Here is a 23,697-nt window from a genome sequence, read left to right as displayed (position 1 = left end):
AACCTGAATGTGGTTTCCATTTATCATTATTTTTGACATTTTATAGGCTAGATAAATAATCAATAGTTCAGAAAAAAAATTAGATTAAATAAAAAAAGTTTAGATCAAGATCAACAGTTAGATGGAGCCCAACTGAATGACCAGTAGAAGACATTGTTTAAGCTCCTGATAATTAAAACCAGTTTTCTCTTGTGGAGATGGGACTTCATTTCTGCCTCTATGCCACCCAGCTGCCCTGTAAGGTCATAAAAGTGAACAAGATGACATTTAGTAAAATTTTTACAAGACAGTAATACATCTACATCCAATTATTTGCCAAAATATTGTCACTGTCATCAGTGGCTTGTTTGTGCAGCCAGTCCCTTCGATTTCATCTCAGCTTTTACCCACTGAGACAGTTGCTGTTGCTATGTAGCAATTCCAAAAATAGTTTAGAGGAATAAGCAAGGCACGTCTAACACATCTCATGTGTTATGTTTTTATGTTTTTTGCTCTCACAGACAGTCAGGCTTCGGTCCAAAGTCAAACTCCCAGTAGAGAGAAATAACTGAAATATCTAGCTATTATAGGAACTAATTATCTCTTTCTCAGTACCTGTTACCTGTTTGCTGTGACTTGAGGACATTCAGTCTCGCCGGTTGTCTGTCATCTGTTCAGTTTGACTGCAATCGAGAATCACTTAAACAGTAAAATTCACATTGGGTTCCACAGCTGGAGATGGTGTGTTGCTTTATTACATCTCTTAAAACCTCTTTGAAATCTTACTCCACTAGCACTCTGTCTCCAGGTTCAACATCTCCTTTTCATGGCTCTCTGTGCTGCGTCAGAGCCCATGTGCAATACAGATTACAATACAGTACCACCGCTATGTGATAATCAGCATGTTCTGACTAATAACTGTCTTCAAAAGGCCCAAACACATGCTCAGTGAATGTTTAAAAAAAAATATGGACATTGGAACAACTTAGCATTTCCGTTTGTTTTCTGCTTCCATTTCTCACATTTTCAAAAACTTTGATTCTATTCCAACAAATCAAATCTGTAATCCGATAAACACTAAATAGCTCAGCTCTGACTTAATTGCAAACATAAAAGTGTAACAGGCTAAAATACAAGAATGTGTGTGTGTTTATGTATGTGTGAATGTTTACTCTAAGAATCTTAATTCTTAATTTATTGATTAATTAAGTTCAGATTCATTGTTTCCAGTTGACTTGCTCAAATGCAAAAAGTAAAATAGTCAAAACGTTAACAACTCTTTCTCCTCATCTCCGTCAGATCTCCTCTCTCCAAGACACACCTGAATTATTGGGCTTCTTGAGGAACACAAGCGCTCCTTCTCACCGCCACAAACGAGCCGTCAATGCCGCTCAAAGCTATAGCGGTAAAACCTTGGTGAGACACATATTTTGTACATGTACATTGAAGTGAATGGGAAGGTGTTTCCAAACCTTTGACTGGTCCTGTACATTCTCTCCAGAAAAGAAACTAAATCAAATGTTCATTAGTGAATCACAGGTGTATAATATCTCTCTCGCCTCGTTTCTCAACAGAATTGCACTAATATCTCCTGTCTGAGGATCACATGTGTTGTTGGGCGGTTGGATCGAGGGCAGAGTGCAGTAGTCAAAATCCGCTCGAGACTCTGGGCACAAACTTTCTTGCAGGTCAGTGTCTTGGTCTGCCATCTCTTTTTTAAGGTTTATCATCTTGGCTTTGTCGTTGTGCAAATTGTAATCATATCACCTGATCTTCATCAGCAGATGAAGTCTGCCCAGTTGTCATGGAATTTTTTTCTGAACCCTTAAAGGACTTTCTTGTCTTGTCAACATAATAACATAAGTAAGAATGTGATTGGTCAAAGGGCACCTTTTAAATAATAATATATTTGTCTTACAGCGACGTAATGACCCCTACATTCTCAACTCTACTGTGTCCTTCATGGTGACAGCCATGCCTTACCGCATCCAACCCCCCACCCTGCCGCAACACACCACCTCGGTAAGATTGAGGCAGTGATGGTATTGTGTGTGTGTGCATGTTTGTGCCTGGCTATGAGAGAGAGAAACAGGAATGCATCAGTACTTACAGACATATAACTGTTTCTCTTTGTGTTCTCCAGATGGGGACGCTGGTGTTATGGGGGACTCCAGATGTGTCGTTTGCCGTTCCACTCTGGGTCATCATCCTGGCCATACTACTGGGATTGCTGGTGTTGGCCATGCTTACATTAGCCATGTGGAAGGTACACACATGCACACGCATACACACACACACACACACATCAACCACCATCCTCAGCATTCCTTGTGGTAGTTTAATTATCCAATACTACACTAATGGGTAAACTTTTTCCAGTGCGGTTTCTTTGATCGGGCACGGCCACCAGCTGATGATGACATCTCCGACCAGGAGCAGCTGACATCTGATCAAACAGGAGATGCCTAAGATAATACGTAACAGCCCCTGACAGGAGGACTGTGGGTTTGGAGTGGTGTGCACCTTCTGAGTAGCTTAAATCAGATCTGAGATCTGTGGTTGTTGAACCCTACATTCCCTGGCTGGAGGTCTCCTGCCTCTGTCTTAACAAACCAAACTGAAAGGACAGACTGAAGACAACAGCGCCACACAGACTGGGACCAAAGAACGTGGTTCAAACACAACAGAGTGGGACCAAAACACTTAACAGACTCAGTCACACACACATGTCCATTGTTTATCCATTGAGATGAAGCACCAGAACTGAAGACAGAATGGACTTTGTTGTGAAGACAAAGCTTCACGTTTCTGTAACTGAACGTTTTCCTTTGTATGTCTGTGTAACTGAGGCACAGAGAGACCAATGCACAAGTGCTTTTGTAAGTGTGAAAATGTGCGTGTGTGTGTGTGTGTGTGTGTGTGTGTGTGTGTGTGTGTGTGTGTGTGTGTGTGTGTGCGTGTGTGTGTGCAGGTACTGTACATATGTATGTGTTTATTAGATGCCTCTCGTGTCATCCTCTGATTCAGTCTTTCATCTTCTTAATTCATCCCAGTTTTCTTAACTGTGGGTTGTATTCTGATATATCACAAACACGTACAGATGCAGCCACGTGCATAAACACAAAGGCACAAAGTTGATGTGTATATTTATGAATGTATGTGCAATATTTGGGCGTTGCGTGATACTGAAGCTTGTTTACACTGGCATTATTTTATTAGAGCTTAATGTTTCCATTGTCTTTGTATATACTGTAAGTGATTCATTGGTATAATAGATATTAGTATTACTGAACAACAAAAGCAATTGTCTTGATTTATGCCCCAACAAATAACTTTTGAAATGGGATGAAGTGAGGACACAAATAACTTATTGTCTTGATAGAATGACTGTAGAATTTTATCTTTGGAGATTCAGATTTGTGCAGCAAACTTTCTGCCGTGTTAATTCAAGGTTTTGCTTGGCGCGTTTGTGTTGTTTAATTTGGATCTTTTTCTAACGTGGCAGTTGATAGGACTTGCAACAAAAAAAACTAGCTGCAAAGATAAACAGTCCATATCAAAAACACAACACATTGTAGACTGTGTCTGAGACTGCAGACATTACTGCCTAATATGTGTCAACTGTTTGCGTAATGTTAGTCGTTTATCTGATATCATGCACAGGCATGCAGAAGAAAGAGGTCAGGGCATGAACAGTACCCTAAATTTCAAGTTAAATTCTGTCTCATGTTTGAGTCATATTTGGTTTTTTGTATCAAGTGTGAAATTTTATCAGAATAAAGTGTTGTTTGATTACCTGTGATGGAGAGCTGGTTAACTCAAAGTGAAGAAACTGTCAGGAGACCAGGATGTCTTACACAGGAACATTTATTGAAGCTCAATTGAGGAGAACAGAGTTACAGTACGAGTGAAAACACTGTGTCATACCACTCAATTCTGCTGGTCTACTTCCAGACAAGAGTATTCTTTTCATTTTTTAATTTCATTTTGTATTTACTAAGTGACTCAACTACAAGTTTGCCTGTCCAGCATGACGTTAGAAGTCATCAGTACAATTTCTTAAAAAATAAAAATGCATGTCACTTATCAAATAGTAGTAAGTTTGAATCGTGCTGACATTTCCTTTCTATTACAAAAACGTAAACTTTTATAATTTATAGGTGGCAAAAATCACAACATTTGTGCTTTAATTTGGTTTAATACATAATCACATACCAATGTGTTTCACTTATACATAAGTTTATTTAAACTGTATGTTTTATTAAGTTTCAGTTGTTTCATTTTGTAAATTAAATCACTATACAGGAAAGTTAGGTAGAAAGTTATCTGATATCTAGTATCTGAAGCAAACTCTGCAAGATGTAATCATACCTAGCCAGTCTGTCTATGAACAGCTTGGTGTTCAGTACTGAGGAAGGACTCTTGCTCCCCCAGCTGGTGCAGAGTAGAAACAAACCTGTTTTCTGAAGGAGCAGCACACTCAAAACTTGAAGGAGATACACATGTGAGGCAGGACAGGGACCTCTTGTGGCGGTGATGTGTACTTGTCTTTTCAGCTTCAAATTGATACAAGTATTGATTGTTGATTAGTTTCAAGGATATTTTTTCATAGAAGAAAGTTTTCTTTTTTGAGTTCTGTGTTAAAATATTCTTCTGGTCTTTACAACTCTTGTGATACTACAAAGGTGTTTATCTCTCTAATTCTTAGTTCTGTATGCAGCTGCATGTTAGTAGCAATACAAGTCAGTTAAATTACTTCATTACATCCCCCTACAGGATGTCCCAGTCAACTAAGAATTCAGTTTGTGGAAAAAATACTACAGTCTGTAAGTCTGTCTGTAATGCATGCATGGAGATTGATTTTGTGGAGTCACAAAATTAAGTTTTATAAGGTGTGTTTTCTGGTAGCGTTTTCAGTTGTGAGCCATAAACTTGCGGTGGTAAATCTCCAGTCATCTCACTACAGTAAATTCATTATCTCTGTAGCAGCCCCAGACTTTACAACTGCACAGCTTCTTGGCTTTATAAAAATGCTCATGTTTCTCAAGTATTTGCTGGACAGGCACAGGGCAAACACATAACTTACAGAAGCCGGACTTTTGATCTGAGCATCAGCAACTCCTGAGCCTGAGAGTAAAACAGAATAATCCATACAGCACATCTAACTAGTTCAAAGGAACACAGGACATTACAAAACAGAGAGAGGAGGACACAGATATACAGTGTTGTTATTGACTATATAAACCATGTGAAGATGTAATTTTGTGTTTTGTTGCAAAAGGTACAAAATTGAATTGAATTGAGAGTTGGTGAGCAAGACAGAGAGATAATGATGTTAGATTAAATGTTATTTTGTATGGGTAATTTTGATAAGTTATATCTGTACAGTATATTCGAAGTCTATAGATACTGTGGCTCAAATTTAGGCCAATTCATAATATAATATCTAGTTTGCAAATATGTAAAACAATCAGCAGTCATACTGCTGAAAAACACAAAAACATGGAAGCTCATTGTGGCATGAAGATTGTGTTCGAAACCCTGCACGTCGACTGCTGCAGTGTAAGAAATTGAATTAATCTTTGATATTTCCATAATTGCATGAATCCAAACACCATTTTGTCAGCGATGAGTTATTAAAAAACTTAATTTGCATTATTCTATATTAGCAGTACAGCTAGAAAAACAGATCAATTTGAAACACAAAGCAAGTGATCAATCTAGCTGTTTTTCCCCGGCCTCTTTGTATGTTTTTAACATAATCTGAGGCACGATGAGCAGCCAGAAACACATTCAGGCCAAGACCTTTTATAAGGAGGCACTTCATGTGAAACAATACTGTGACTGAAGCAGTTTCAACAACATGCAAAAATCATGCAGCTCATAGGAAATGTCATCCTGATGCCAACAGGAGACCAGATGGTTACAATTTATTTGTGCAGTAAATGTTGAGTTCAACAATCGCAAGATCAACCTGAACAGTTTATATTAGATTATTACCTGAACTGACAAAAACAATAGCAGATAATTTTTTTAAAAAAGAGACACAACATATTTCTTTAGACTCTTTATTCCTTTGAATATATTTGATCAAATTTAAAATCAAACATCTGAAGTAAAGATTTAACAGTTTCTGACTAGCAAACCTCAACACCATCAAAATAGGGGAACATTATTGATACTTACTATATACTGTACGTAGGACATACGGTATCCTAGCTGAGATTTATCCAACAAACAGACCCAAATTACAAAATCACTTTTTAAAAGTCTTTTACTCCGATAATTTCCTGGGTTTTTGAGCTGGTGCAAAAGAAAATATCTTAAGTGAATCAATATCCTGCATTTCTGTCAAATAAATGATGGTGTATTTTTGAAACTAAACTTCCAAGGTCTGTACATGGGGATCAGTGTTTATCCTCTCCACTGGCAACATAATGGAAGACTTTGGCTATTTACAAATCGCTGAGATGTTGCACTGTTAGTGTACAAGTTATCTCAGGCATGCTGTACATTACTTCTGTGTATTAGTTAGACTAACACCCCACCCCACCCCACATGTCAAAGTGCAATTCGGCGCTTATACACCATTTTCAACATTATTTAGAAATGGCTCTGAAATGTACATATTTTAAGGGGCCTACTGTTGGTTAAGCATATTTGTGAGTAAAAGGGGAATATTATCATTGAACCTTTCCTACAGGCTGATTCAAAGGTCTAACTTAAAGCCCCTATCAACCTGTAGTCCACCCACTCAGATGTTTTCACTTTGTTGGTCTGATTAGACCTCCTCTCAGCACTGTGAGGACATCCACTGTGCTTGATTGACACCTTTAAAATTGAAGTTAACCGAGTTTAGTGACTTCATGTAATTCACGACATAGCTCCTACCAACTTCAACCTGAGCAAAGGTCTAATTAGCCAGAATAATTATGTGTGCAGGGCCTTTTAATGGAATAGTTTGACACTTTGGGAAATAGATTTATTCAGTTTCTTTCCAAGAGTTAGATGAGAAGATTATACCACTCTCATGTACTCAGCGAGGTATCATTCTTCTCATCTGACTCTCGGCAAGAAAGCGAACGAGCACATTTCCCATAGTGTTGAATTTTTCCTTTGAGCATCGATCCCAGATCTCATAGATTTATCTGTGTCATGATGTCATTTTAAGGTCAGTATTTGAAAATTGATAATTTCTTATGGAGGAAATACCAACACATTCCAGGCTCACAGAGAGAAAATGGCTACAAAGACAAACTGATGAAATAGTAGCTCTACGTTTATAACAGTGAAGAATATAAGACCACATAGTTTTGGAGGAGAACAGTCACTGGGCAGTGTTTAGCCTGAGCAGTCAAACACAAACAGAAGAGAACAGTCTGGTTACTGGGTTTACAATAAACACCTTTAAGGATTTATAAAAGCTTCATGGCTATTATGATAAACTGCAGTTCATATTAACACATCCTGTATTCTACAGTGTGCAAGTCAAATTAAACTCTGAGCAGGCCAAATTATGTAGATGTTCCCAAAGAACTAACACATTCATGAACATTAGATCAATACCTGAACTGATAAAAACCATGGCAGGGCCACTTGATATTGGTGAGTTAATGGAATGATTGAAGAAGGAGGCGCTGTGGCACATACAGTACATAGGCTACATAAGGGTTAGAATATCTATACACACACTGTACACTTTCTAGGATACAATTTCCTGTACATGATCAACACTAGCTAACTAGTTAACTCTACAACTCTCTCTTTCTTTCTCTGAATAGTAGCTCTATCAATCATCAAAAATAAAGTTGAGATAGTTTTCCCCATGTGTGTTCACATTCCCTGCTCCGGTATAATGTTTTCTGTCAATGACACACATGTAGGACATAGTGTGATGAAAAACAGTCAGTTGATTATTCTCATAATATCTAATAGCTGAGGAACAGGGACACCACCACAACACTCCCGCTGGATGCTTCATCAAAGTGCTGCTGCTCAGAACTCTCACACACACACACACACACACATACACAAACATACACGTGATTTTGAACGCACACATACTGTCTCAGGCCTACACACACATACAGATACACACTGTTCCTGAGTATGAACTGTAGAATATTTATTTTGGCTCTAGTCTAAGAAAGAAATGACACTTTATCTAACACAAAGAATGACTAAGCTGTTTTAATCAAATAGCAGTAATCTGATATGACAAGTATGGACTTAGGAAAGACATACCTTCATTGAAGAAAAGAGGTTTTAATGGTAAAAACCAAAAAAAAAACATGTGCTGCTGTGTAGTAGTTGCATATTTCTAAGGCCATTGTCTCTGTAAATAAAGTGGTCAATAAGTTGGGAAGGTGCCATTTTTCTGTCAATAAGTAAATATTACCCCATGTTTTGTTTTTTATCTCATGGCATGTTTGCATTTAAAGTTGCTCTAATCAGTATTTTTATTTTTAACAATGGGTCAGATGACTACGTTCTATACAAAAAGGGTATATGGTGACAAACTCAGAAAATTATCACCCTATTCAGCAGTTCCCCTCAACTCAATGGTGCATTTTAGGATCTTTCAGCTCATTGTTTTGGTTTCACTCTCCACAACTTTACTGTTTTGTTTTGTTTTGTTTTGTTTTACTCAGCAGCAGACAAAGTTAGTAACTAGCTGGTGAACATAGTGGAGCATTTAGATATGCTGGAGCCAGATATTTCCCTTGAGAGGTGAAAGAGATCAAAACAGAGTAAAAAGGAGTAAACTGGACTGCCAGAAACACGACTCCAAATGAATGCTGATGTTGATCCATGTCTGCTTGATGTGTAATAAGGCAATAGTTTGCCAACACATACAAATACTGAATGACAAATTTGTATTTGCAGTTTGTTGCGCAGTCCCCCAAGTGGCCAGAAAAATTAAGTGATGCAGTTATCCAAGTTAGCCAGCTATGGTTTATAATGCAGTATAAGTCCATACATACATTAGCTAAAATCTCATTCAGAGGCATTAGATAGAAATACCTTGATTTTCCCTTTTTGTACAAATTTAAGTGCCGCACATAGCAGCTGGGACTGAAGACAGACATAACCCGGTGATACATGCTGTCTTTGAAAGGAATTATATGAGATTTTCCAAATAAACTATCAACTTAAAGTTGACCAATGAAAAGAATGAATCCATGTGCAACTCCTGTCACCCACAAAAAGCCTTGGTATCAAATTCTCAGCAGATACTTGTCATTGGTGTAGCAAACAGCACATGAATAACTTCATCAGTCAGTATTGAGGACAAATTCAGTGGTTTACATTCAGGCCTTTTCAGTCTTGATATTTGCAGGCTGTATTGACAGCTGAGCTCACAGCTTCCAGCCACACACATACCTGACTCCTGTGCTCCGTATGCCAGCCACACAGAAAACACTCAGACCAACACACAAACACAGAGGCACATACAAATGCAGACAAGTGGCACAAGGCCACCTGCCGTAGCGCACACATATATAATGGTATGAAATGAAACACAGAGTAGTAAAAAAAAATCCAAAACCTCATCAGATACACAAGGCAACAAAGATCACAGCCATGATGATCAGTGGCAAATGAGAATTGTTGTGGGAATAACCAAAATGGTTTCTCTTTAACTCCAACTTGTGCTATCACTTGTAATGTCACTGCAAACTAAATAAAACAGTCAAACAAGCAGGATACGAGTCAAAATGTGATGACCCACTCTCTGCACGCTGACATCGGGTCTGTGCTTGTTCGTGTGATAAGAGGAATGGTTGATTGGTCTGAATCCAGAAGGTTTAAGCAACATGACAAAAAAGATCCAGCTTATGATAGGTGACACGCGAGTCAAATGTCTCTCGGGTGTCGGACTGCCACTCATACTCAACATTCACGCTGCATTCATTTTTGCTTTCAGCATTGATTGCACTGATCTCGTGTGTGATACCACTTATGAAGGTGCTCTTCTGTACTTCATTGTAGATATCAGCTTTATGTGAAAGAAAGAAAACATGTAAATACTGTGTAAACTCTGTCTATATTACAGTAGTCTGGATAGAGAGAAAAGAGAGGGGATAAACACAACGCAAACCACAGGTAATTAAAATTCCTTAAAGTTCTCTCAACAGTCTATTCTTTTGTTCAAGCACCTTTCACTCCCAGTACTAGAGTGGCCCTCTATGCTGATTTTAACCTCCTGAGGGATGAATGAGGGTTTGGGCAGAGTCAGAGGAGGCTCCTCCTCAGCTTTGTCAGTCTGATCCCGCTCTGGAGCTGACCAGCGTCTCTTGCGGACTGTGGGTCTGTCTGTATCACCACATTGTATTTTAGAGAGAGCAGGCATGTCTGTTTTCACTGATTCCCGTCTTACTTCTCCAGTTCCCAAGACTGCCAGCACAGATCCTGCTCCATAGATCCCCTCTCCTGATCCTGGAATTAGTCCCAGTCCAGGTGGTAGCTCCAGTCCTGATCCTGGTCCAGATATCTGCTCCCTCTCCGGCCTGTCTGCACTGGAAGCCTTCATAAGGAGGCCACTGTTACTGCCTGCAGCGTTTGGCCTTGCACCGTTCCTTACGGTGGGATCCATGTTGTGACAGGAGTCAGAGAGGTGACCGGTCTTCAGCTTGGTCCCCAAAGCCTGGCTGTCTGTTACCGAGCCATTCCTTAGACCCCGGAGGGTCAGCGACACACACACATCACCCACACACAGCTTAGCGCAGGACAGCTCGAACAGCTGGGTTGTCCGGTCTGGGCAGCAGGACGACCAGCCCTGCCCAAATACAAAGAAAGGGTACTCCACCAGCACCTCCACACACACCTGAATAAGAGCAAATACGAAACAGACACAGTTAGCTTTCTGCTAAAAACAAACTGAACATTTTGCAGAGGATCCATAACAGAAACACACAATTATGTGTAGAATTTGTGTGGGATTTATAACATCATGCATATTACTCTGTTTTTGTTTGAATTTTTGTTGTTAGAACAATGAGATTTAGGCATTCCTCAAAGAAGACATTTGATATGTCAGTAGGAAACACACAGGTGTAAATAATAAAATTCATGATGGCTGAATTCCACTTACCTGGTATTGTGCATGCTGGCTCACTAACTACGTTTACATGCACACTGATATTCCACTATTATTCTGGATATGACAATATTCCGAATTTGATACGGGTCATGTAAACTGCATATCTTGTTTGGATATATCGAAATAGGCCTTATTCCAAATGTAGCATTTTTCGATTAAGATGTGGGATATAATGATATTATTTGGGTTTTAGGAGCATTCTTTGGACATGTATACAGCGCTTTCAGAATATGTGTCTCAGGGGTTTTTAACCATAGTTTGCAACATGTGGCCTCTTGCCTGTTTACAGTCAGCTCTGTGCGTTGCAAACAAACCAACTAGCTAACAGTTTGCAAGGCTGGGATAGAGATGTATGATGGGCTGGTTGTGTAACGCACCCCTACGCAGGGAAAATGACATGTGCTGGAGCAGGAAGGCAGACAGAGGAGAGGGATGAGAGGAGAGTGAAGAGCTGTTCAGGGCGGGCTGGAAAAACAGAGCAGGCCTTCTCCACGATGGAGACAGAGGGGATTGGTTATTATCCTGACATGCAACCATGGACTGATGGTGGCAACTCAGTATGATACACCAAAAACACTCAGAAGTGTAGTAAACATCATGGGACAACCTAGGCACTGGATGTGCCTATAACTATAAATTTATACTATCAGTCATATCAATATCACTTATAAATAAAAAGCGGCAGCTCACTAATGTTTTTCACCTCGCTGGTTTACTTCACTACCTGCAGAAATCTTGTGATTCCCGTTTCCACTGGAGCAGAGGGAAGCCCTGAAAACCCTCTGCATGTAAACGGGAATATTAGTGGAATATTCATCCATTCAGTCATTATTAGCCATGTAAACAGCTTAGTAGGAATATTGTCTTTTTCGGAATAAGGGACCCAAAACCGGAATATTGTGTGCATGTAAACAAAGTCATTGTCACACTGTCATGGCTTACTGGAACACTTGAATTGAACAGAGCTATTGTTAATGTTAAAAGTAACACCTGTGGTTCTCCTACCATGACAAGTCAAAATGTCTGCAGTGAAAAAGACCTATACCAGAGAAATTTGGTGCAGTCTATAGTACAGCCTGACCAGTTTATCAGCACAGCTGATTAAATTTAGCTTATCATATATGAGATCATATCATATATCTGTCCAACATATATGTTGGTCAATGAATAACATTAAATGCAAAATATATATTTGATGTAATTTTGAAAAACTCATTATATAGTTTGTCCATCAAAGCAGGAATGTCACATACATACATATCATGGTCACAATCGCAAAAATAACAAAATAGCCAAAATTAAGGGATCCCAATCAAATATGTTTGTTTCTGTTATGTGCCCCATGTAAAAAATAATTCTATGAGATTTCTTATTTAACTTTCTCTCATTGATATGGGTGTCAGTCTCAAACATCCAGTCAGGCTGCAGTCTATAGCCCATTTTACACATAGAATCTGTAACATTTCTGGCTTCATCTATCTGTGAGGGTAATGGCTTTTGGCCTTTCAAATACAGGTCTACATAAAATTTATGATACTTTGGTAACTGTAACAAAAGAGGAAGTGGTGGCACTGACTGTATGTTGGAAAACATGAAGGACTGTAATAAATTGAGGAAGAAGGATATTCTAAGTCCCTCATTTTTGCATCAGTGATTGATTTTAATGAATTACTGTGAAAGTGAGGGATGCTCAAATCTGCATATTATGTCTAATACCCTTACCCATAAGTTTCATCATCTTTTATGTGCAATATATACCTGTGCAGCCTATTTATTTGTACATTCCTGTCTTTCACAGTACCTTTTTTCATTCTACCACTGGGGGGCACCAAACACCTAAGATTTTAAAGTCTAGACATAGTGGTTTTAAAAATTAAACTCATAATACATCACATAGGAATGATGAATCAGGAATACCTTACCTGGGCTTTGAGCTCTCCCACAGAAAACTGTATGACCACAGCATTGGGAGTTTGTCCACTATCAATCCGCTCAACGGTACTGGAGTCAATCTTCAGCTCACTGCTAATCTCAGCACTCTGGATGAAGTCCTCCGTCTTGAGGTCCTCCACACGCTTCAGCTCCCCATCAGCCAGCTGGATGATGGAGCCTCGCATAAAGAATGGAGGAAGTGCCACAGGGGAAGAGGAAGAGGAAATGGAGGGAGAGGCTTGGATGGAAACTGGGGCAGGAGCGGGGACCGGAGCTGGAGCTGGGGAGGGAGCTTCCACCACTGCAGGAGCCGGGTTTGAGGGCAAGACCGGCAGCGCTGGAGCCTGCGCGACAGCAGGGGGTGGTTGATTTCCATCTGGCCCGAGTGCCTCACACTTGGAAAGGGCTGTGGCTAGATAGGCATGTGGCATGGCGGTGGATATTTGAGGGGTGGTGGTAGCAGTCAGGGCGCTGACAGTACGGCTAACCTCCATTTCTGTGCCGTTATTGGCACCACTGACTGGGATCAGGAGGGACTGGCCACTTGGGATGACCAGATGCTGAGGCAGTGCTGCATGGTAGCTAACAGCATGCTGGTTTGCGCTGGTGATATAGCCAATAATGGGTGGTTGTGTGGAGGAATAGAGACTGGCTGGCAGCTCCTCATGGGGTAGAGTGGTCTGGATGACTGAATGAGGGGCAACAGACTTCACTATCTCTGGCGAGGAGAGGGAGGTGAAAGAGGAAGATCTGGACACTGGTTTCCCCAGACAGATGCCTCCCTTCTCAGTCTGAACTAAGGAGATCTTATTTGAGCCAAGTTCATGTTCAGCTCCATGGTTGGGCTGGGCCACCAGCACCAAGGAGGTCTGGAGTCCTGAGGGGTTCTGGCCATAGTCTGCAGGCAAGAGGATATGTCTGGCCTCATAGCTCTGGACCTGCTGATGGTTTGCTGGCTGACTGGGAGCTTTTGTCTGTTTGACCACTTCCAGTTCCCCATTCAGCACACCCTTTGCATGCCCGTCTGGTTTCTTTCCAGCTGAACCATCTGCATACTGAACCACCAGCTGGGAGGGAGCAAGGGTAAGCGTCTGAGGGAGGACGGCTGTGTGAGGGTGGAGCTGGAGGTGGGCTGCAGGTGAAGTGACAGCGTTTCCGCTGACAGTCAGAGGTGTTCTGCTGTCCAGATGGATGTACTGGCTGGTGACTTGTGGAGAGCTTGGTAGCGACACAGGAGCCAGTTCTGTGGGAGAGAGGCCTATTTGAAACTGCTGCTCCCCCTTGGTGTTGGGGGAGATGAGGGCAGTGGTGTAGCCATCCAGGTGGGAACGCTGTCCCACTATAGAAGAGCTGTTAGGTGCAGAACTAGCATTGGTAGTGATTATATGGGAGGAGATGTAGCCAGCATAGGGCCCAGAGCTGATGAACTGAACGTTGGGTCCCAGCTGAGCAAACTGGATAGTCCCGGCATGCTGGGGAAGGGCAGTGGGGTAAACTGCAGGTAGAGAAGCCAGGGGCACCGCAGACAAAGGGGTAGCCGAGGAAGGGATAGAAGTGGAAGGAGAAGAGGAGGTTGCAGAGGAGACGGGACAACTTGGGCTCTCTGTGTCCCGGGATTTGCAGCGTTCACTGGCTACACTTGCCAGCCACGCTAGGTTCTCTGTGTGGGGACTATCAGTAGCCACGGCAGCTGGAGGTGTTGCTGTGGCCACTACCACTGGCCTCTGCTCCAGAGCCAGGATCTCACGCTTCTTAGGTGGCAGACATCCATTACTCCGTTCCTGGTTGGATTTCATTATGTCAGCGTGCTTCTAATATCCCTGTTAGTACTTTTACGTTCTCCTGAGTCTGTCCTTCTCAGTGGTTATGTGCAGGGGCCAGTCTCTCTTTATGCCGTGTGGCTCTGTTCGTCTTCACTGGTAGACAACTCCAGGTCTCAGACAAGAGAAGATGGAGTCACTCCAGCTCACAAAATGAGCTCCATAGACTTCATGAGGAATCATCTCTGACCGATCTACCTCTTCCACAATGTCGGCAGGAATCTAATGGCAGAGAGAAGTTCAAATCAGATACTCAGTAATGTAAATTAAACTAAAAAGCCCAAATTATATGCTGTGCAAATTTCAAATCCCTCTGGGAAACCTAGGATTTCAGATTTTTGGCTACATAAATAATTTTGACTTGACTTGACTTGACTTAAAATTAAATTCAGTCTCATTAGTCTAGTTGTACTGCAGAACAAGCTCAGTATGTGTGTTTATGAACCATATTCACAAAGTGCTCCTGCAGGGCCGCTAATGCAAAAAAGGTAAACACCAAAATATTTCACTCTTAAAAATGTCCCTGCTTTCATGTTTGTAAAGGAGTTGTTCTCTATTTCGCCATTAGGTGGTACCTAGTATAACTACTGCATCTGATATGTGTTTGTTGCAGGCCATTCTGTGTGCATATTTCTCCAAGAACAACCTCTAAATATTCTTCTCAATGATCTACATGGACTAATCTGTCAAAACTCAACCAGCTTTTCCATGAGTAATGATGTATGACACACAGGAAAGTGCAGTACAACATTGTGTGTCATCATTTACATAACATGGGAAAGACTCTTTCATGTTTTCTACACCAGGCAGGAGTTTCCTGAACTGCAGTGTTTGTTTGTCTGTGCGCGAGCTTGTGAGCAGGTTAAGCGTATGTGCGTTGCTGTTGGCTGTTATCTTGCCCCAGGCTCTGGGGTAAGAAAGCAGAGCAGAGTGAAAAGGATAACAGCATAGAGCAACAGCCTCAGAGGAGCTTACGTTTTTGTCTTTGTTTAAACACTCCCGGGCCTTGTGTTGAGTCAGTGGGGCTACTGTAAATATAACATCCACCTCCAGACAGGAACTCTGGGTCAGTGGGCACCATCAGAAAAATGAAGTGAAAACAATACGGGCTGAAATTTCATTACGGAACATGCTGCAAGAAGCGTAAATGGGCCTTTGTTGCTTCACTGAAGTGTTTCAAAATATTTTAACAATGGTTTTCCGCTGCACCCCTTTTGAGTGGCGAGTCGAAGTTCAAGGGAATACAAAGTGCACAATGAATGAGTAGGACCTCTAAGAGTTTTGTTTTAGTGAGAGGCAGAGTGGTTAAATTAATACTGAAACAAGTTATTCACAGCTAGTTTACTGAAATTATAATGGAAATGTGGGTTAGTGAAAGGTACCTAACTATGTCAACAAACACACCATCAGTGTTTGACTGCAGGGCTAGACCAACATACAGTCACATACACTGTATGTTTGCATGCTCAGATAGCTCTAAAACATGCACATGCACACAAAAACACACACCATCGTATCACGTGCCAAATATGAATCCTCTAATTCAACAACATTTACATGCAGCATTTTTGCTTCCAATGAGCTCATTTGTTCAGTTTCTTTTTCAGACTGACTGTTCTTTCCTGCAGGCTTATCTGTAGGTCAATGCACAGGACTCTTGAGTTGTTCATTAGCCAGAGGCACCACAGAGATGTAGAGTATGACACACACACTCACATCCATCACTTCATTTTTCTCCCCCTACATTCCATTCAGAGGAGCCGGGCTATTTGACAGTGCTAAATTGTATTTTCATATTACATAGGAGGTTCACTACAGCAAGCAGCCACAGACGTGTTACATAAAACAGGGAGAGCGGAAAAAAAAAAAATCAGAAGCCTTGGTCGGTTTCTATTTAGATGCATCTCCCTCTAATGCTGGCTTTGACAAGGTCACTGCATTCAAAAGCAGTGAAAAATCTCTGTGCAATTTATCTAACCACAGAGCCTGGTAGACCCACCAGACGTAACAAAGGAGGAGAGCGGCAGAGCTGGAGAGAAACAGAAAGAGGAGAGTGAGGGGGAGGAGAGGGAGAAAGGCAATGTAAGATGCCAGATAGATGGAAGAAAGGGAGTTAGGGGGGAGAATGAGAGAAGAAAGATGATTAGGAATGAAAAAGAGGGAGAGAGAATGGGGAATGGGGAGAAGACGGAGTGCTGCTTCTCCTGACCCACATTGAGCAGCGCCTGCAGCATCAGAGCGCCATAGCCCCCACCTCACCGAGAGATCCCCGCTCAGCAACACAGCCGCCGCTACAGCCTGAGCTACGCTGTGCAGCATCGCCACGGCATCGCTCAGTGGCAACAACCCCGCCTCAGCAACATCGTGTCAACACTGTCATGACATCACATCAGAAGCACAACTACAGCCTGTGATGCAGACTTCCAGCGGCATTCGAACACAAAGCCAACGTGCTCTCATTTCCAAATGCCACAAAAACACATCAGTGTTGTCAACAGACTGCAGATAAAAAGGGATGCTCTTAAAAAAAAAGGTGTCTTTCCTCACATGACCTGAACGCAGCACTCTCTACACATGGTCCCACACACACAGCTCAGCAGCCAAAAGCCTCTCTAGAATTTCCAGCATCAGCCTATTATTAGAACAGTGACACTAGCAAACATACGCCCTATGTGATACTTTAGAGAACAAAGGCGAGCTTTCAAGACGTGACTGTGTGACACTGAGCCAGACAGCATGGGAGCCCTGACTCAGTCCCCTGGCCCAGGACTGTCACCTCTGAGGCATGTATGGAGGGATGACAATAGAGAGGGGGACAGGCCGCTCTCTGTTCCACTCATCACACTGATGCTTTTCAGCTCAGACAAGAGTGATAGAGCCAGCCTTGCATGTGAACCTCTTTCATACTCCCACACAAAAAGCTGCACAAACCACAGAAATAGGTTTAGGTGTGCGTCTGCCGTCACTGCGCGCACAGGAGCGCAGATGAGGTGATGTTTTCATTCAGCCTCCTCTCTGTTGTCTCCAGGTGAGAGGCCCCCCCAGCAGTTACATCTCTTCTCGCGGCAGTCGCCAGCTCCTCCAGTCCCCCACCTCTGCTTCCTCCGCCTGAGCCCTCGAGTCCTCTCTCATGCTCCCAATAACATTTCTCTGCAGCAGGATGAGGCAGTGAAGCAATAGCAAGACAACAAATTTTTTAGTGACATGGTAGCTACAGTGTCCTGGCTGCTTTCTGTGCAGAAGGTTCATACAAAAAAGCAATGCAATGACCCTGGGGTGATATACACGTTGTCAATACTGCTATTCATCATTATTTCACCTGCTAGATCCGTCATAGATACACAGCACATACCCTGTACAGCAAATGGCTATATATAGAAAACAAAAACATCATTATCAATCTGAGTACTGGCATGAAACAGAGGGGGCGGTACCGTGGAATACAATATGTTTGTGCGCGTATGCATGATTTGCTGCATATAAATAGGACCTCACCTCAACCCCCTTGCAAACATAGCTGCTTTTTTCTAATATCCAAAAGAGCCATTTTACTGCCCCTTGCCTGTACAACACTGGCGTCTGTCCCTTTAAGAGGCGGACCGACCGTGTGGTAGACTAAAGCAGACAGTAAGAACAGGCAGTGGGTTCAGGCTGTTTGTCTTCACAATGACTCCAGAGTTCTGCATCACTGCTCGACACACACCAATCACACAGTATACAAGCAGAGATGTGTACACAGGCGTCCCCTCTCAGCCAGCACCTCTACAACCAAACAGGGTCAACGTTGTTGAATACTACAGCTGTGACTCCGGACAGATGCTGTGGCTGTAGCCTCGGGGGCTTTAGAATGACAGTGAGAGCGCATGAGTGTAGTAGCAGCAGGGCAGAAAATACTACTATGCCACAAATCAAGAAGAAAAGAGACAACCTCCCCCTCCTCCCCTCTTCTGGTTAGAGTACTAAGAATAGCTCACCAGTCTCTCCACAGCCACTGCTTGCAGAGCATGTCCAAGGATTCTTCCTGCCTCTCAATGTGTGTGTGTGTGTGTCTGTGTGTATGTGTGTTGGAGACGTGTTTCCTAGGACTCCTCTTCCTGAATCTTTTCTTTGTGCCGCTCTCCTCTCCTGGAGCCTGTGCTGTAGCTGCTCCAGCTCTGCCTTTCCTCTCCGTACTCCGGTTTGTGGGCTACGTTGCCCCTGCAACGGGCTGACGGTAAAGGAAGTTCCCCACTGCTGAAACTCACACCAAGTCCTGCGTGCAAGACTGCTCCAACGTGTGTTATGCAAGGCCACCAGACCGCCAGCTCCCTCTCTGCCTGGCTGCTTCTATCTCTCTCTCTCTCTCTCTCACTCTCTCTCTGTGTTTCTGCCTCTCTCCCTTTACCTCCCTCCCTCCTCTTTCTCTCTCTCTCTCTCTCTCAGTACTCCACTGACACAGCTCCTCCCCCAGCCAGCCTCATCAGCCGCATCAGGTATTCATTCAAAAAACACACTCTACTTGGCTCAGCGCCCAGACTACGCTCACACAGAGAGGGAAGGAGGGGGAGGGAGCAACAGACGAGGGTGAGGGAGGGAGAGAGAGAGAGAGAGAGAGAGAGAGAGAGCTGGAGATTCAGAGAGGGTTTGCTCAGACAGACATACTGCATGAATGCGAATAACTGTGGGTATCCACATTGGCATATCATGCAGAGGCACAGACAGTGACACATATGCATGTCCACAAACCGACAGAGGATTAAATTGTTCGGTGTGTTTTAATGCACTGCCTCGTTCTTGTTCATTTTCATATGCATTTTCCCTGTAGAGACAAATCTCCTCCTAATCTGCCCTGTGAGCTGCCCTACAATTACTGAGTCTCAGCCTCTATTCAGCTGGAGAGTGACTCAGAATAACCTGCCACCCCAATCCCCTAGGTCTCCCCCATCTCTTCCCCAGAGATATTACCCTCTGTGCAGTGTGCAGGCAGGCAGCACTGATAAACACCCCCCCCCCCCCCCCACCCCCACCCTGCCACTTGGCACCGGCGCCCTCCTCACCCGAAGGCCTCCTCCTTATCCTGTTCGGCACACAGCAGAGAGAGCCGGGCCGCAGACAGACACTCCAGCACCAGGCCAGCCAGCTATCTGCTCCTCTGCAGGCGGGACAAGCAGGGTGTCCCCTCTGCCTCGACAGCAGACTGGGGAAAACACAGAGAACACAACAAATCACTCAATACTGCTGCTACAACAAGCCTAGTGAATAGTATTACACCCACAAAGGCTCTTGGGTGGGTGGGGGGCTTCCTATACTAGAACTAGGCTGCTAGAACAAGAACTGTTATGTGCATAGCCAGAGGTAATTTTGTGCAGTAGTGACTAAATTGCATATTGAAAAGCTGCGATCCATGAGTTATTCTTTGGATTATAACCACCTCATTAAAGTATTATTTAGTGCTTATTTTGTGATATCCATCAACCCATCTGTCCCTCTACTAGGCCCGACCAATGAGACTGTCAGTACACTTGTTTTGTTAGACTACACACATAAATGCAGGTTATGTTTAGAACATACAGTACCGGTGTACTTGTAGGCATATATTTCGTGATTTGATGCCACTGTTTACTGTAAACTGCAGCAAGCCAGGAGACAAATACATGTAATGTAGTGCACATATGATCTAATAGTGCACACACACACATACATGCCGAACCACTGAAATGATAACATGTGCTTTCCCAGCTGTTGAACCTGAGAAAATAACATGTGCTGTGTGTCTTATTTGCCGCGGGGCTACAAGAATCATCGTCCTACTGTGACTCATATTTCTTCAACGTAGCTGCCAAGCCAATGTAAACCTCAGGAACTACACAATCCCCATGGCAAGGGAATGGAAAGAAACATGACAGAACCCCATCTTTAAAGCATAAGGCCATCTACGAAAGATTGTGGTTTCCCTGTCTTGAATTGGCTCGCTGTAAATTGAAGGTCAGAATTAATGTCAGCCAAGTAAGCTGAAATAAGCTTTCCTGTGAGAATTCGCAAATCCAGCTCGAGTTGCATGGAGCAAAACGTTCACTGTACTGTGTAGATCAAGAGTGAGACTGCATGAGGACAGAGCTGTCAAATCTGTCTTACTGTTTGTAGCCCGATCAAAGACTTTTCCCACAATCCTGTGCAGGGAATGTTTTCAACACAGATCAGGAATATTTCATCTTTGTTGACAGCTACTATTGAATACTATGCTGATTATGCTGATTGTGGTTCAACCTAATAGATGGGTTTTTCTGGCCTAGTTGCACGTGTTCTTTTATTTTGAAGACACACACAACCATAGGCTATGCTACAAGTGTTATATTCCTTAGCATGGTGCACACATAATAAGAGCTATCATCTTATAAAATATGAACTTGATGAAGCTGATCTTTGCAGTAGTAGTAGAAGTAAAAGTGAATGCAAATAAAAGTAGTAAAGTAATAACACAAACTGCACTGGCAACAGTAGCACTCTGTATCTCAACAAATCAACACCACATTGCATTGTGCTTACATTCCTCCATTTTTAAACACACAGATGTCTCTGCAGTCTGCACACTGCTTCTCAGTGTGATCTCTCTTACTCACACATACAGTAGCCTTCAGCAGAAAACACCATGGAAAAACTCAAGTGGGTTCCAGTTGCTGCTGGTTATCTGTGACCTTTTCTGCACAGAAAGTTAAAGTTCTGGAGGAACTTTTTTTTAACAGTGACCTCACATGACTTCAACTTACAACTCTATATTATATAAATCATATTACCTTGAAATGGTTTGGGTGTCCAGAAAACAATTATCCAAGCATAATTACCCACATTCTGTTCTGCATCCTCACCATGCACTTATTGCTGTTAAGTGATCCCAATCTAATGCAGCAGACATGTCCAGACATGTAACACTGATCTACATTCACTCAAGACAGAGCATGCACAGTATGACGCAAACAGTAACGTGGGAAATAGCAAAGTGTTTCCCGTGGTGTGCTTTGATCAACTCATTCATAAGTTTCCCAGAAACGCCATCAAAAGGTTTAGTAAAACTACTGTACAGATTGGGTTGCCTCACTTCCACAAGGAAACACAGCACCAAGCACAGCAGGGCAGGGTGCAGGGACAACGACGTTACTTCCGTCCCTGAGAAGGTGGTGGGTGCAGGGGTGGAGGTGGTGCTATTGAAATGTTAACGAACAGCGGCCGGACAGCTGTGGATGAGCAGTGTGGCAGCAGGCTCGCAGCAAATGTGGGAGCAATGTACTGACGGCTGGAGTTTTTTTTCCAATAACTTTATTTGACCATAAGATACAAATTCTTGTAGGAACAATTACAATAGGTTCCTAGAGAAAATGAAACTCCAACAGCAGGGGCTACAATAACATAAACAAAAATAGTACATAAAAAATATGATTAAATAATATACATTTACATTCCAGGAGCTAAGTGATTGATAAAAAAAAGTACTTATTGAGAGCCTATCAGACTTTATATACAGTCTATGAATCAGACAGATGAAAAATGGGGCATAAAAAAATCTTGGTCAAAATACAAGAAACTAAAACCTAGCTTGACATAGTTTTTGTATTGGGTGGTGTGGTATTTACCCATAATGGTGAAAATATTAACCATATCAGATATTTCTTTACAGAGGTTATCTGTAGCCTATGTACTAGAATTTGGATTAATTCAAATGGTGGGATATTTTTAAATTTTGAGACTGAGCCAGTTGTGCAGACTCAGCTAAAATTGTGGTGTGACTGAACATGAGAAGAAAAGATATTCACTAGTTTCAGGCTCTTGGGGACAAATGATTAAATTGGTGCGTTTTATATTTGTTGCAGTAAGAGGAGTACTACGCCATGTCAGTGCAGTGCAGGCGTCGCGTCATTGGTGGAAGAAGTACTCTGACCCTTTAAGTGGCAATAACACAATGTAAACATTCAAAATTCTACTTGAGTAAAAGTACAAAACTAAATATACTGCACAGGTAAGTATTCATTAGGCTACACAAAGTATGCAGGGCCTTTAATAATCTGTAATAATGCATTTTATAAGGTAACCATGTTTAGTAAGTAAAATCAAAATAACAAATAATATAGCTGTTTAATATTTGTAGTAGAGAGGAAAAATGCCTGAAATGCTGTGGAGTAGAGGTATAAAAATTGAAAATATTACAGTAAAATACAAGTACCTCAAAATTTAGTCTAGTAATGTAAGTACAATGTTCATAGTTACTTTTCAAATCAAGTTGCAACAAAGCTTTAAGAAACCTTAAAAGTCAGTGTTTGAGTAAAGTTCAGTGTAGGAGAGCAGCCAATGGGAAATACAGTGCATTAGTAATAAAGAGGATGGAAAGTGGAGTGTGGGTGGTGGGATTATGAGGGCATCTGGTATCAGAGCGGGAGGTAAATAACCCTGGCTAGGTCTTGTCTGAGAGCAGACCTGTCTCTGCTGTGGCGCGCTCCAGTTTGGAAGGAACAACATGCACACTCCACGCTATGTGGGGAGAATGTGAAAGCTCTTGCTGCCATGGCAACAAGGCAGCTCCACAGTCTCCAGTCCCCATTAAGAAAGATGGGTGGCAACGTGGCTATAGCTCAATGGTGGTGTAGCATGACACGCTGAAAGAGCCTATTGAAAGCCAGTGAATTCAGCAGTTAATGAAAAGAGTGAGGGGTAGCAGATCCACCAGGCAGGTGATACTGACCTCACCTATCTGTTTGGGTGCATGTCAGAGGTGTGTGTGAGTATTACATCTGCTCTGTTTCACTGTTTTGATCAGCAGGGATTGTATATTTGGGGATTACAATCTGTGAGAGGTTTGTCATTGAATTTAATTACAATTGAGCAATTGGGGAG

At 42.3% G+C, this 23,697-nt stretch overlaps 2 protein-coding genes across 5 annotated transcripts in view; one reads left to right on the top strand and one right to left on the bottom strand.

Annotated features, from left to right (window-relative positions):
• Nucleotides 1-5,978, top strand: part of itga8 (integrin, alpha 8) — a 42,794-nt gene extending 36,816 nt beyond the window's left edge. The window contains exons 26-30 of the mRNA XM_044360001.1: nucleotides 1,279-1,395; nucleotides 1,554-1,667; nucleotides 1,900-2,001; nucleotides 2,123-2,245; nucleotides 2,359-5,978. Coding sequence (XP_044215936.1) covers nucleotides 1,279-1,395; nucleotides 1,554-1,667; nucleotides 1,900-2,001; nucleotides 2,123-2,245; nucleotides 2,359-2,448 — 546 coding nt within the window. The 3' untranslated portion in view covers nucleotides 2,449-5,978. The remainder of the gene's footprint in view (nucleotides 1-1,278; nucleotides 1,396-1,553; nucleotides 1,668-1,899; nucleotides 2,002-2,122; nucleotides 2,246-2,358) is intronic.
• A 2,176-nt stretch (nucleotides 5,979-8,154) lies between these two features.
• On the bottom strand, nucleotides 8,155-22,053 carry LOC122987479 (ataxin-1-like). Of its 4 annotated transcripts, none has more exons than XM_044359379.1 (4): nucleotides 21,911-22,053; nucleotides 19,872-20,011; nucleotides 13,006-15,057; nucleotides 8,155-10,807 (listed from the first exon to the last, which is right to left on the bottom strand). In XM_044359379.1, the coding sequence occupies exons 3-4, from the start codon at nucleotides 14,809-14,811 to the stop codon at nucleotides 10,112-10,114; spliced, it is 2,502 nt and encodes an 833-aa protein (XP_044215314.1). In that variant the 5' UTR covers nucleotides 14,812-15,057; nucleotides 19,872-20,011; nucleotides 21,911-22,053; the 3' UTR covers nucleotides 8,155-10,111. The 4 variants fall into 4 exon arrangements, with proteins under 4 accessions (XP_044215314.1, XP_044215313.1, XP_044215315.1 ...); XM_044359378.1 differs by lacking the exon at nucleotides 21,911-22,053 and adding an exon at nucleotides 21,609-21,904; XM_044359380.1 differs by lacking the exon at nucleotides 21,911-22,053 and adding an exon at nucleotides 21,681-21,904.
• Nucleotides 22,054-23,697: the final 1,644 nt, after the last annotated feature.

The sequence above is a fragment of the Thunnus albacares genome, chromosome 8 (assembly GCF_914725855.1).
Source record: "Thunnus albacares chromosome 8, fThuAlb1.1, whole genome shotgun sequence".
Taxonomy (NCBI): domain Eukaryota; kingdom Metazoa; phylum Chordata; class Actinopteri; order Scombriformes; family Scombridae; genus Thunnus; species Thunnus albacares.
Note: the sequence above shows the minus strand (reverse complement) of the source record. Positions and strands in the feature narration are given on the sequence as shown.

Excerpts from the sequence above, each read along its gene's own strand:
- LOC122987479 (XM_044359379.1), bottom strand. The coding sequence starts at position 14,811 with ATGAAATCCAACCAGGAACGGAGTAATGGATGTCTGCCACCTAAGAAG. Across the intron at positions 10,808-13,005 it reads TGGGAGAGCTCAAAGCCCAG|GTGTGTGTGGAGGTGCTGGT; the intron begins GTAAGGTATTCC and ends GCTCTTATTCAG.